This window comes from Mustela erminea, chromosome 5 (genome assembly GCF_009829155.1).
Source record: "Mustela erminea isolate mMusErm1 chromosome 5, mMusErm1.Pri, whole genome shotgun sequence".
In the NCBI taxonomy this organism is placed as follows: Eukaryota; Metazoa; Chordata; class Mammalia; order Carnivora; family Mustelidae; genus Mustela; species Mustela erminea.
In genome coordinates, this window is record NC_045618.1 from 32,434,904 (window position 1) to 32,449,753 (window position 14,850).

The 14,850-nt window shown below is 38.9% G+C and overlaps 1 protein-coding gene across 8 annotated transcripts in view; it reads right to left on the bottom strand.

Moving 5' to 3' along the window:
* Positions 1–14,850, bottom strand: part of NEO1 (neogenin 1) — a 234,041-nt gene that overhangs the window by 136,108 nt on the left and 83,083 nt on the right. For all 8 annotated transcript variants that reach the window (XM_032342518.1, XM_032342523.1, XM_032342525.1 and 5 more), the window contains 2 exons: positions 14,130–14,283; positions 5,287–5,423 (listed from right to left, as the gene is read on the bottom strand). In XM_032342518.1, the coding sequence (XP_032198409.1) occupies positions 5,287–5,423; positions 14,130–14,283 (291 nt within the window). The remainder of the gene's footprint in view (positions 1–5,286; positions 5,424–14,129; positions 14,284–14,850) is intronic.

Sequence of the window (14,850 nt, forward strand, 5' to 3'; positions counted from 1 at the left end):
GGCAGCTGGGTTCTGAGAGGTAGATCCCAAGAAGTGACTGGTGAGTGGTAATTCCAAAAGAATCAGGAGGAATCTCCATGGCCTTTTATAAGCCTCAGAAGTCATATGACACCACTTCTGCCATACTCTTTTTATGTAAATAGTTCCAAGTCCACTGAGATTCAAGGGCAAGGGATATAAAGCTCACTACTCATAGGAGGACTGCCAAAGAATTTGAGGGCTACATCTTAAAATTCCTCTATCTCCTGTAGCATTTCCTGAAAGTGTCTCTTCTAATTTAAGTATGTATTCCAAAAGTGTTTTCAGTGTGTATCTTTGTACAGCAAACCCTCTGAGGTCTTATGTGATAAGGATTTTTATTATAACTCACATTTTGAATGGATATAAATTCCATGTGGAATCAATGTTCTTTTAACACTCTAAGAAACATTACTCCATTTTCCTCTTAAAATCAGATTTCTCAAAACTAATATTAGGTGCAATATCATTCTTGTTCCTTTATGGGTGATCTGCTCTTTATCACTGGAATCTTTAAGAATTCTGTCCTTGTCATTGATATTATCTGTAACTATATGGATCCAAGGCTGGGGTTTCCTTCCCACTTACACACAGAAGTCTTTAAGCCCTTTTAGACTAAGGCCTTCCATTATTCTTTAATTCTGAGAAACTGATCTTAATCATTTCTTCAAATATTTTCTCCTCCCTTTCTGTTCTCTCTTTTAGGATTCCTATTTACCAGGAAAGAAACTCTTCTACATCTACCTCTTGATTTTTATTCTATGTGTTCTCTTTCTCTTTGTCGTTTAATACTGTCTTCTCAAGAGTTTTTCAAAAGCATCATCTTCCAACTCATGAGTTTATCAACTGTCCACCTTCGACCACCATCCAGTCTACTCTATTCTTTACTTTTACATTTTTCATAATTAATATTTCTACTTGGTTCTACATTGTTATGTTTTCTTGTTTTGCATAGTACTGCTGATCTCCTGAAATACATTTGTTAAGTTTATTTTTAATTCCTGATCAATCTTTTTCAAAAATTCTCCATCAATGGTATATGTTATTCACTTAGTTGTCTTTGAGAGTAACTGTACTGTACCTGTGTCCAGGTGACTAGTCTGGTTATAAACTAATGTTTTCCTGAGGAACCAGTCATTCTGTCTAGTAACATATGGTTACAGACCTCACTGTAGCCAACCTGGTGAAATTAACAAGAGAGGAGCATGATCCCCAGAGCAAAGAGCCCCAGGGACCTTAGAATTACTGCTGTTTACTCCAGTTTGCTGGGCATTCCACATATGTTTCCTCTCATTTAAACTCAGAGAAACAACACTGGGCACAGAGTCTTGCTAGGCTGAAACACACCAATGGGAGTTTGGGAGGGGAGAAAAAAGGTAGTTATCCCTAGTGGGCAATTAGTCAGGCCATCCCCATTTATATTAATGCCATCAGAGCCCTAGCAGATCTTTTGAATAATCATGGAGGCCTGAGCCACTGCTGCTCACTTCTGTGGGGAAAGAACAGGGAAAGACAGTATCAGGCAACACCAGAGAGGAATAACAATAGAACTTAATAGCCCTCCAATCTATTTCCTCACTGCTTCCTCATGCAGTCCTTAGTCCCAGGCTATAGCCACCACCCCCACACATACTCCACCGAGACACATACAGATTAATGAGAGCCTTAGTCTCCCCACACTTCCCTCTTACTCCTCTAGTTTCTTCAGAGCTGATCTTGGGTGAAGGAGTCAAGAGCTGGGACTAGTTTGATAGAAAATGCAAACCGGCCTAGAAACTCTTTTCTTTATCAGTGGCGCAGAACTTCTGTTCAATTTCAACCACTCATAATCCAGTTCAGAAATGTGATGCAGGGAGCACCAATGTGGCTCAGTGAGTTGCGTGTCTGCCTTCAGCTCAGGTCATGATCCTGGAGTCCGGGATTGAGTCCCGCAACAGGCTCCCTGCTCAGTAAGGAGTCTGCTTCTCCCTCTCCTGAGACAGGACCCTCCCCTGTCTTGTGCTTGCTCTCCCTCTCTCTCTCAAATTAATAAATAAAATCTTTAAAAAAATGTGATGCAAATGAAAAATTAAAATTTGTTAGTACAATATTGTATAACCATAAAATTTACCCTGGGACATCTGGTTAATGATAAGTGCTTCTTAATTCTTTCATGGACACGCTTAACAACCCTTACCTTCATACGTTTTATTTATTTTTCATTTATTTATTTATTTACTTTTCATTAACCATGGATTTATAAAGCACTGTGTAAACTTTTGAGTAAATTTAAAAAAAAAAAAACACCTCTATAGTTCTTCTGCTTAACATTTTTGACCTCTAAGTATCTTCAAGCACCACAACTCCCCAGTCTTCTACTGCAGATGAAAGACCATGGCAGGCACCCTCAAACACACGTGCACAACTATTAGCCTCAAGCCGATGTGAAACTATGTCAGAAATAGAAAAGTTAGCAGATAGGATGTGTTTTCACCAGGAGGCAAGAAATGAAAGGACCCAACAAGTGAGGTTGGGGAGGAAGAGAATCAGTGGACAGCTGGTCAGACTTGGTTAAGAAATGAATTTGGTTGTTCCCTATAAGGAGGATATCAAAAAAGCTAATTCAACTAAAAACTAAATTTCACTGAGGAATACAATATCTAGTACCAACGAGGCAATGTTTTCGACTGGTAATATGTTAACAACAATAATTCTCAGTTCTCAATACCTCGCCACATGCTCTGGAGGTCAAAATCTTTTCAATTTTTGCCAATATAATGGTTGAGAAGCATGTCACCTTTTAAATTTGTATTTTTCTCACTAGTAGTATGGTTGACTGTCAATAAAGAAATGCAAACATTAATAAACCCTTATTTGTGAACTTCCTGTTCATATTCTTTATAAATTTTCCTCAGATTTCTTTTTAATAATCAGTTTCTAGAAACTCTATTTTGATGATTCTCACCCTTTCTCAGTTATGTGTTACAACTATTCCTAGTCTATCATTTGCATTTAGCCTTTATTTACAGGGGCTCTTCTGTGCAACTTTAAAAAAAAAATTGTATGTTGTCAACATTTGTTGGTTTTTGCTTGACATGTTCTTTCCTGTTCTCAGACTGTCTCTTCCAGCACAGATAATACAAACATTAAAACATGTTCTTCATTTTTTCATACTTTGACCAACTTTATTTTCTCCTGCTTGAAAATCTATTCTACCAATACCCTTTAGTAAATAAAAGTTTTTTTCCCCTCTGAACTGAACTGCTACTTTGATAATAGTTTTAAGTTCTAGAATTACTTATAACAGCTGGATTTTATTCCTTTTGGTCACCTACTCTTGGGCCAATACCATGCTGTTTAATTAGAGAAGGTTGTAGTAATTTTTAATATGTAGGTTTCTTTACTCTTAATCTTTCCTTAGTTTTCTAGAATGTACTCATTTAAAGGGTACTTTCTCGAAAATTAGAGGCATAGATTAAGATGGAACTAGGTAAAAACTGTAAATATGTATGCATTATCTTATAACGAAAAAAAAAATAGTAAGTTACTAAAAGAGTCTTAATTCAATTCCAAACAATAAATGAAAGTTAAAAAGCAGAAAATCACCAGATGGACAAATGCAACCAACATATACAGCAGACACTATGCCTCACATCTGAGGTTAGTAACAAGGTACTTTACAGTGGAGGAAACTGAGGCACAGGTAAGAAACAGAAGAGAGTGTTAGACTAAGAATCTGACTAATGGTAAAAACAAAAAGAGAAAACATCTAGTAAGGGAGGCACCAGGACCAAGTAAGATGGATGGAGTTCACTAATATTTTACTTGTATGATCCCACCCACACACAGAGGTAAAGAAATAAAATGGATAAACAGATAAATAAAATAGAAATAGAAATAGAAATTGGTCATTCTACAATTGGTCATAGCCAACCTTCGACCAAGCCAAGAATGATGGTTGAGCTCAAGTGAGGCAAAAGTTATGTAATTAACTGTAATAATTACAGTCTAAGGCTTGCTCTTTTGATTTTCAGAGATGATGAATCCATCCACAAATAGCAACAGAGAACATAAACATTCTGTGCTTTTGCCAGCATAGGAGAACCCCAAGCAGTCTATTCCCCAATTCCTATCAGAAACAAATTTGAACCCTTCAAATTGGCTCAGTCAGTGGAGCATGCAATTCTTGATCTCGGGGTCATGAGTTTAAGCTGCATGCTGGGTGTAGAGATAAGCAAAAATAAACAAATATATATGTTATATATAAAACAAAACAAATTTGAGTCCTCTGGTGACTACTGGAAGTATAAGTGTGGCTATCACACCTCCTACTCTGAAACCCACCACTGAGCCAAGAGAAACAAACTTTCATAAAAATACGGAATAACCCTAAACCACAGATTAGGAAGTATTATATCAAACATAATACAATTTGAGACAAGGTAATAATGAATATTATGAGCCAAAATACATTTCTACATATCCAAGCAAAGTTGGATTTCCTGAAAGTAATAGGAAAGGTCTTAAAATTTTTTAGTTGAAACAAAGATAAAATGACGGTGTAGATAAATTATAGGCAAGGTAGCAAATAGTCCTCTCATGGTACATTTCAATATGGAGGAAGAATAAGGGACACAGAGATAAAGGAGAGATAATGCCATGTTCATTTTCTCGGACTTCTAAATCAGAGAACCTATAAGGGAAGATGCTGTGAGGACCAACATTAGTTGAACAGGAAGAGATAACCTAACCAAGTCATCAAAGAGATGACCATGTTACATTGAGAGACATAGTGCATTCCATCCTGGGTGATCTATTCTCCTGAAAGGAAGGAACACCAATGCTTAGGAGATAAACGGTTCAAGGTCAGAGTGTAAGAAGTCTCTCTGAGTGAACTAAGAAAACTGAACTGAACCTTCCAGATGCCCCAGAACACAGCCTTCGCCATACTACTACTATAGATAATAGCAATAATTAACTGGGCTCTTATCATATTCTAGTGACATATTCTAGGAATTTACAAGTATTAACTCTTTTAATCCTTAACCCCAATGAGGCAAGTACTCTTATTATCTCCATTTTACAGATGATGTAAATGAGCATCAGGGAGGTTAAGTAAGTAAGTTTCCTATAGTTATATAGCTAGGAAATATAAGACCAAGAATTGAACCTAAGCAATCTGGTGTAAAGCTCAGGGTTTTAACTATTACGCTGCATTGTCTCTTCTACTTTAATGTTAAACAATTAGCAAACCCACAGAATTTATTTATACAGGAAATAATGACATACCTTGTACTGTAAGCTCTGCTTGAGCTTCAATTGTTTCATTTCCATTATCAGCGATACAAAAATAAGTCCCCGCATCATCCTCAGTAACATCACTGATCTCCAGACTACCACCTGCCAGCAGCACCAGTTTTTCAGAGCTGCATAAAAAAATATTGGCACATTTCAGAACTAGGAAAACAATAACTGGGAAACTCTTCACATAAAACAGAGAAAACACTTAAAATGCATTATTATTTACATGGCTCCAGAGAGTCTAACAAAATTAGCAGAATTTAATTTGGTCCAATTTACTCTGCTCATATTTAACATGCATAAATAATCATAAATACAAATCAAAATGTTATAATGAATTATATCTAACACGTATTTTTTCTGAGAGAGAGAGGAAGAGCATGCAAACTTGGGGTGGAGAGGGGTAGGGGAGAGGGAGAAAGAGAGTCTTAAGCAGGTTCCATACCAAGTGTAGAGCCCAAAGCGGGCCTGGATCTCACATCTCTGAGATTGTGACCTGAGCCAAAATCCAAAGTCAGATGCTGAACCGACTGAGCCACTTGGCACCCCTATCTCTAAACACATCTAATTATTCTCAAAGGTATACAAGTTTTGTAGCCAATTCCACTCCCCACAATCCATCCCTGCCTCCCAGATCTCCCCATTTTTTCCTGCAAATATTTTAATTTTGAAGTCTGGAATCAATCTGTCACTCCACTACAGCTATGCCACACTGAGGGGACTACTGGAGAAGGTAAAATGTCAGATCAGAAACACAAAGTTGTGAGACCACCCTGCCTACTGAATGCTTCCTATGGTGGCTTGGCTAGGAAAGGGAGAAAAACGGACAGGGAAGGGAGAGAACAGAGTTGGCAGAGAGCAGCAACCTGGGTGTGGTTACCAGGTAAGAATATGCTATCATGCCATTATCAACAAGGACACTGACCACAATAACCCAAATCTGTATAGTGATTTAAATCTTTCAAAGAGACTATTTAAAGAAAAAAAAAAAAGTGATCCTATAACACTAAGGGGAAAAAAATCAGAAATCAATATTCTCATCAAGTTTTTATAAAGTAAACAAGTTTAGTTGATTTGGATCCAAGTTTGTGGAGTTATAATTTTATTTTTATTTGGAGGTTCTATGTCTAAACTGGTTTTCATAGGCAGATATTTCTCTCAAATCTTAATATTGTCACATTTCGTACCTGTATCTACGCTTAACAAAAAACATGGCTTTTCATATAGAATTACTGATGGGGAAAAAAGAGAGGAAATGACTATTTGGTCTGTGCCACATTTATAATTCTCATCCTAACTAAAGAGCTATTCTGGCTTAAATTTCAGTATGCTCTGAACCTGAGTAATTAAGCTTCCCAAAACTGATACACATGATTAAGTTTCTGGACAATGAAAGAGGAAAACCAGAATCAGGTTTGGTGGCTTCTCTATGAAATACCCTGCAAGAGATCCTGACTCAACTTTATCAAGTGGCCTTCTATTACCTCAAATCCCAACTGAACATGATGAGATAGAGAAGCAATGAACATATCACGGAACAGAGCAAGAACTACTAGGATAAAATGGAGAGATAAGACACGATTTCCATGCCTCACAAAATAAGAAAAATTTACAAAATTTAAAATCCTCTATTTCACGAGAAAAAATTAGTACTAGTCTTCAGAAATGGAAAACAATGCCCACGAGTGGAAAATCAGCAATATACACACATGATACCCAGCTGAGAGGAATATAATTTGAAATACTATTTGGTAGGGTACTTTTGAACTGAGATACAGTAATTTCTATTTAATAATTATACTAAAAAATACTCCTGATACTTGCTTTGTTTCAAATTTGCCATAACTGAGTGCCAGTACAGAAGTCAATCTTTACTCCCTTGAAAGAAGCCAGGGAGGAGGAATGGCTGTTAGTTTGACAGAACTCATTAAACCTGTTCACATGATGATGTGATAGCTTCCAGTAAGATGGCAACCAAGTCTTAAAAACTCCAAAATTCAAAGATATAGCAAAAGGAACAGTATGTTAAAAAGTAAACATGGTCACTGGACCCAAGTTAGGTTGAGTGCTGCTGGACAAAGAAGTATGTGTGTCCCTGGGCAGTCAGGGGTCAGTCTAGGAGACCTTGGTGTGCTAAGGAGACTTTATGTTTGCTTGTTTTGCCAAAGGAAAGGCCTTGAAGGAGATAAATCACACGATTTAGTGAAGGACAAGAGGAATGGGAAAAAGACTCAAAGCAGAAACTTCAATTGTGAAATCATTTTAATGGTCCAGAATTAAAGAGAAAAAGATGAACTCTGGCAGTAATAACAGAGGTAAAAAGATGGCAAAAACTATTGACAACTCTTAAAAACAATGGACAATGAAGGTAAGGAGAGGGATTCATCCACTCAGCAAATATTTACTGCTGTGCCTCTGTGTGTCAGATAGCAGCTGGGGATGCAACAGTGAGCAAAAACACAACCAGTGCTTCTGTGCAACTCAGGGGGAAAGACACACATGAAAGATAATAATTTCAAAAAATACTATACCAGAAGAACCTACCAGGAAATTAGGAATGAAATTTTTCTGACCAAAGTAGCCCTTGAACTGAGATCTAAAGAATGAGAAGGAGAAAAAGATTTCAAAAAGAAAGAGTAGCATATGCAAGAGAATGGTGGCAGAAAGTACCACAGTGTTTCAGGATCTGAAAATAACCAGTGTGGCCAAGTTTAAGAGAGAAAAAAGAAAGAGAAAGATGAGATGGAGCCAGACTATACAAGGTTTTGAAAGTCATTTTAAAAATTTGAGTCCTTAACTTAAAAATAATGAAAATTCATTAAATATTTTTAGAAGTGGGGAGAGGGTTGACAACGATGTCATGAGATCTGAGCTTTGGAAAGATCACTCCAGATGTATCTGGAATGAAGCCAGAGTAAGTATGGGAAGAACTGGAGTGTTCTGTGGTAACTGGTGGTTTTCAGAGATGGTTAGGAGGTTCCATGAAAGATCTTATAGATGAATTAGAGAAGCTGAGGAAGAATTTCATGTCCAGGAAGATTTTTTTTTTTAATTTTATTTATTTGACAGACAGAGATCACAAGTAGGCAGAGAAACAGGCAGAGAGAGAAGGGGAAGCAGGCTCCCCACTGAGCAGAGATCCCGATGCGGGGCTCCAACCCAGGACCCTGGGATCATGACCCAAGCTGAAGGCAGAGACTTTAACCCACCAAGCCACCCAGGTGCCCCTCTCCAGGAAGATTCTTAAGGTTAGGGTAATATGTGTGAAAGGGAAAAACAAAAGGAAATTTGCTTAATTTAGTTTCTTATGTGTTGTTATTTGAGTGAGAGAAAGGTAGGCCTTTTTATAGGAAAAAGAGAAGGAGCCAATGGAGAGAAAAAATTTTGAAAAGAAGATTCATAAAAGTGCTGGAGAAAGTGGAAAGTAGTAAAATCCAGAGCACAAAAGGCCATCTCTTCTTTTAAAACAGCAGGAAAGGAAGGGAACAATACTTATTCTCTTTTGTTGTTGTTGTTGTTTTCATTAAACTTATTATGAGGTAACTGCAGTTTTAAGAAATAATACAGAGGGGGAACACCTGTGTGAATCAGTCATTTAAGCATCTGCCTTGGGCTCAGGTCATGATCCCAGGGTCCTGGGATCTGCTTCTTCTACTGCCTGTTGTGCTAACCCTCCATGTGTGCTCTCTCTGACAAATAAAAATCTTAAAACAAACAAACAAACTAATACAGGGACCTACTGTACGTATGTCTTTACCCAGTTTCTCCCAATGGTAATCTTGTAGAGTACAACATCACAACCAGACACTCACATTTCCATCACCACGAGGACCCCTCCCGTGGCTCTTTTATAGCCACACCCCTTTCCTTTTCCTCCCACCTCCTCACAACCCCTGGCAACTGAACCCCTGGCAATCTGTTCTCCATTTCAGTAAATTCGTCATTTCAAGGAGAATATTATATAAATAAAACCATACAGTATATAGCCTTTGGGGATTGGCTTTTTTCACTCAGCATAATTCTCCAAAGATCCATCCAGGTTGTTGCATATAACAATGGTTCCTTCCTTTTATTGCTTGGCAGGAATTCCACAGTGTGGCTATACCTTAGTTTGTTTAACCATTCACTCAATCAAGGACATCTGGGCTATTTCTAGTTTGGAGCTATTACAAATGAAGCTGTTGTGAATACAGATAGGCAGACTTGTGTGGAACATGAAGTTCATTTCTACAGGATAAATGCCCCAAAGTGTTAATGTTGGGTCATATGGTAGTTCCAACATGGTAAGCTTTTAAAGAAAAGGCCAATGACAGAGTGGCTGTACCATTTCCACATTCCAGCCAGCAATGTCAGACTGATCCCATTTAACAGTATTTGATACTTTCAATTTTTACAAAGTGTGGCTATTCTGATAGGTACGTAGCAGTATCTTACTGTGATTTTAATTTGCATTTCCCTATGGCTAATGAAGTTAAACAACTTTAAGTCCATCTGGTCCAGTGTGTCATTCAAAGCCACTGTTTCCTTGTTGATTTTGCCTAGATCATCTGTCTGTTGATGTAAGTAGGGTGTTAAAGTCCTCTACTATTATTGTATTATCAATTAATTCCTTTATGTTTGTTACTCATATTTAGGTGCTCCCAAATTGGAAGCATAAATATTTATAATTGTTAGGTCTTCTTGCTGGAAGACTAGGGCTTTTTTATTATGATATAGTACCCTTCTTCATCTCCTGTTACAGTCTTCAGCTTAAAATCTAGTTTGTATGACATAAGTACTGCTACTCTGGCTTTCTTTTGATGTCCCTTAGCATGATAAATAGTTCTCTATCCCCTCACTTTCAATCTGCTCCTGTCTTTAGGTCTAAAATAAGTCTCTTGTAGGCAGCATATAGAAATTTTTCCCATTTCTGACACCCTATGTCTTTTGATTGGTGCATTTTGTCCATTTACATTTGGGGTGATTTTTTATTAATTATTTTTATTAACATACAATATGTTATTTACCCCAGGGGTACAGGTCTGTGAATCACCAGGTTTACACACTTCACAGCACTCACCATATCACATACCCTCCCCAATGTCCATAATCCAACTACTCTCTCCATACACCCATTCAGAGTGATTACTGACAGATATGAATTTAGTGCTTGTTCTGTCATTTCTGGAGATTTTCTGTTTCTTTCTAGTCTTTGAAGACTAGAGGCCCCTTTAATATTTCTTGCAGTGCTGGTTTAATGGTCATGAATTCCCTTAGTTTATGTTTGTCTGGGAAACTTTTTATCTCTCCTATTCTCAGTGACAGCTTTGCTGGATAGAGTATCCTTATCTGCATATTTTTCCCATTCAGCACGTTGAATATATCACGCCACTCTCTTCCGGCCTGCTAAGTTTCTGTGGAGAAATCTGCTCTTAACCTTATTTGTCTTCCACTGTAAGTTAGGGACTTCTCTTATCTTGCTGCTCTTGGGATTTTTTTCTTTATCTCTATATTTTGCAAATTTAACTACAATACATCTGGGTGTTGGTTTTGATTTTGATTTTGATGGGAGGTCTCTGTGCCTCCTGGATTCAGATGTCTGTTTTCTTTCCCAGGTTGGCTAAGTTTTCAGCTATAATTTCCCCCAAATAAACCCTCTTTTTTCCTCTTCTAAGACTCCTATAATATAAATGTTATTGTGCTTTTTTTTAAATTATGCTTTATGGAGTCACCATGTCCCCTAAGACTACATTTGCGATCCCAAATTTTTTTCCCTCTTCTTTTAAGCTTCATTATTTTCCATAATTTTATCTTTTGTACCACTCATTCATTCCTCTGTTTCTTCCATCTTTGTCGTCATTATATCCAGATGGTTTTGCAACTTGGTTATACCATTTTTTTTATTATGGCCTGACTAGTTTTAATGTCTTTTATCTCTGTGAAAGGGACTCCCTGGTATCTTCTATGTTTTTCTCAAGCCCAACTAGTAGCCTTATGATTGATGCTTTAAATTCTGGATCAGGCGTATTATTTCTATCTGTTTTGATTAGATCCCTGGCCAAGACCTCTTCTTTGTTCTTTCTTTTGGCATGAATTCTTCCATCTTGGCATTATGTCTAGGTGTCTGTCTTCTGTGTGTTAGGAAAGCCAGAATGTACTGTTTCCTGCTGCTGAGATTAATGGCTTTATGAGGAAGAGGTCATATACTGTCCAGGGCCTGGTGTTTCAGGAAGTGTTTCTGGTGTATGCTGTATACACTCTGCTGCTATGTTTTGGCTGCTTTTTCCCTCAGGTCAGCCCTCTGCAGAATTTCTTCTTGCCTGCAGTGGGAAGTGTTTGGACCTTGGCCAGAGTGTGGTGGTTTTTAACTAGGTGCGCTCTGATTTGTCTGCTTATTAAGAGAGACCTAATGCTATTTCCACTAGAGCTGAAGCTTTGCAGAGCTCTATAGTCAGTAAACCTGGTGCATGCAGGGGTTTTATGCTGGTATTCTAGGGGAGAGTGCTGCTGCTCTGGTTCTCAGACACACTTGCCTATGAAAAGCAGCACGTGCAGAGTGCAGTGGGGTGGGACTTGGTGTAGACCGCTTGGATTAGGCTGCCACTGCTGGTGCTATGCTACTTATTGAAGTTAGTTTATGCTGAGGAGTAGGGGAGAGAAATGGTACCAGTGCCCGCCTTGTCCCTGGAGAAGGGAGTTCTCAAACAATGCTGCCTGGGAAGCCCTCCCAGAAGAATGAACAATCTTCCCTCATGTGTCCCAGGTGTCTTTCAGTTCACTGCCTTCACCCTATCTGTGTCTGGGCCATCTGCCTGCCTGGCAGCTCAGTGAACCCATGTTCTATCTCAGGCAGGCTAAGTTTTAAAACTCCAAATATTTGGGACCTGACATGGTAGAAGCCCCCACTGGTCCTCTAAAGGAGGGTCTCACTGCATTGGGACTGATTCAGGTTTGTCCCAGAAGGGCAGTTGTACAAAAGCACAGGGGTGTGGGTTTGGAGAGAAGCACAGTGAAGAGTCAGTATCCAAATTAGCCACCCTCTGCAGGTAGCTCCGCACCTATGCTGAGGGGCACAGGAAGTGGCTCTTTTGTTCCCAGAGAGTCAATGCCATCTCTTCCAGATGCACTCCAAGAAGAGGGAATCGTCTCTCCCAGTGCACTCTCAGATTTCACCATCTGCCCCTGGCTATCTGTCCTCCTTCTCTACAGAAGCACTGCAATGCCCTCAGGGCTCCATACCAACCATGGCACGGACTCAAACTCCAATCTTTGAGCCTCATTCGTTGTTAAAAACTCACAAAAATAAGCCCCTCTAGTTTTCCCACTTGGGGTAAGAATTTTCCCTGTGCAATCTCCTGTGTACTCCTCTCTCTCTCTCTCTCACCTCTCTCCATGATCAGGGCTCCCTACCCTCTGCAGCACCTGTGATCTGCTTATTTTCACAATTTCCTTCTATGATGATAAAATACAAAAACTTTAAAAAGAACCTATTTCAGCTTTCCTACTCCTTTTTTTTTTTTTTAAGATTTATTTATTTCTGGGGCACCTGGGTGGCTCAGGTGGCTAAGTAACCTACTCTTGGTTTAGGCTCAGGTCATAATCTCAGAATCCTGAGATCAAGCCCCATGTCAGCATCTGCACTCAGTGCAGAATCTAGTTGTTCCTCTGCCTCTCCTTCTGCTCCTCTCTCCACTTGCATTCTCACAAATAAATAAAATTTAATTAAAAAGTAATTTAAAGATGTATTTATTGGAGAGAGAGAGAGAGAGAACACATGTGTACAAGCAGGGAAAGGGGCAGGGCAGGAGGAGGGGAAGGGGGAGAGAGAGAAAATCCCAAACAGACTCCCTACTGGGTGTGGAGCTCAGTGCAGGGCTGGATCTCATCACCCTGAGATCATGCCCTTAGGAGAAGTCAAGGCTTGACCTTTAATGGACTGAGCCCCCCAGGAGCCTCAGCTTTCCTACTCCTGATAAAGATTTTGTTCTAACATGTAGCCAATTTAAATTTCTACCCTAGGGACGCCTGGGTGGCTCAGAGGGTTAAGCCTCTGCCTTCGTCTCAGGTCATGCAACAATGGTCCTCAAATGGGGACCATTCTGTCCTCTAAGGGGACATCTGTCAACATCTAGAAATATTTTCGGTTGTCACAACTTGGGAGAGCTACTAGCATATAGTGGATAAAGGCCAAGGAAGATACTGAACATCCTGCAACACACAAAATGACTTTGCTTTGGAAACAAAATATACCTAAATACCACCACCACCACCTTGGTTCTTTTATCAGAATACAACAGAGAAAAGCACCCATTACATATGCCAAGTATCCATTACACACGGAAGTAATGAGGGATGGATGACAGGATGGCTGACGTTAAGAGAAATGGCTTTTGTGGAAGAGGAAGGATTTATGATCATCGAAGAAGGCTGGTATGATTTTAAAAGGCAAAAACAGAAGGATGAGGAATGCATTCTCTTTTATTCTTAGAATAAAGGAAAAAACTATTGTGAGCAAAAAAGCACATGAAAAGGAATGAGAAGTCAGGCTAGTCAGGACCAGAAACTCCTGCAACAATTTAGGGAAGGAGGTCATGAGGCCTTAAGCTAAGTATACTGTAGCTTAGAAAGAACAAACAGAATAATTACTCCTTATTTTGAAATTTTGGAAGCAATTTTTTCTTTAAACATCCTAATCATATATACCATATAAACTATTTCAAGAATGATAAATGAGCATTATAATGTGCTTAAATAAAAATAGATACTTTTTTTTTCATTATTAATCAGTAGTCCCCAATTAGATTAGACCAAGTCTCAAGCAAAGGCTAAAAAGGCTTTTAGGCAGACATTACCTTTCTGTGTCCAGTGCCTCCTCATTTTTCATCCATCTAATGGTTGGAGTAGGAAGTCCCGAAGCAACACATGGCAACACCACACTCTGACCAATGACTCTGACTAAGGAAGAAGGTTGTTTCAAAAATACCAAGTTTGAAGTGAACCCAGGATCTAAAAAATTTAAAAAATGAAAGACAATAATTAAGAAAGCACTTTACTACTTTAATGATGAGGGATGGCAAATTCCTGTTCAGTCTGTGTGGCTTTATTATTTTATTTTAAGTGGACTCTATCCCCAATGTGGGGCTTGAACTCATGACCCCAAGATCAAGGGTTGCATACTTTACCAGCTAAGCCACCCAGGCACCCTATGTGGTTTTGCATAACAAAATATTTTAAGTGAAAGTGACACAAAAAAGTCCATTTAAGGGGCGCCTGGGTGGCTCAGTGGGTTAAGCCTCTGTCTTCAGCTCAGGTCATGATCCCAAGGTCCTGGGATCAAGCCCCGCATCAGGCTCTCTGCTCAGCAGGGAGCCTGCTTCCCTTCCTCTGTCTGCTTGTCTCTCTGCCTACTATGATCTCTGTCAAATAAACAAATAAAATCTTTAAAAAAAAAAAAAAGTCCATTTAAATTGGCAAACATTTCAGGGTGTCTGGGTGGCTCAGTTGGGTAAGCATCTGACTCCCTTGATTTTGGCTCAGATCATGATCTCAGGGTCATGAGATTGGGCCCTGCTT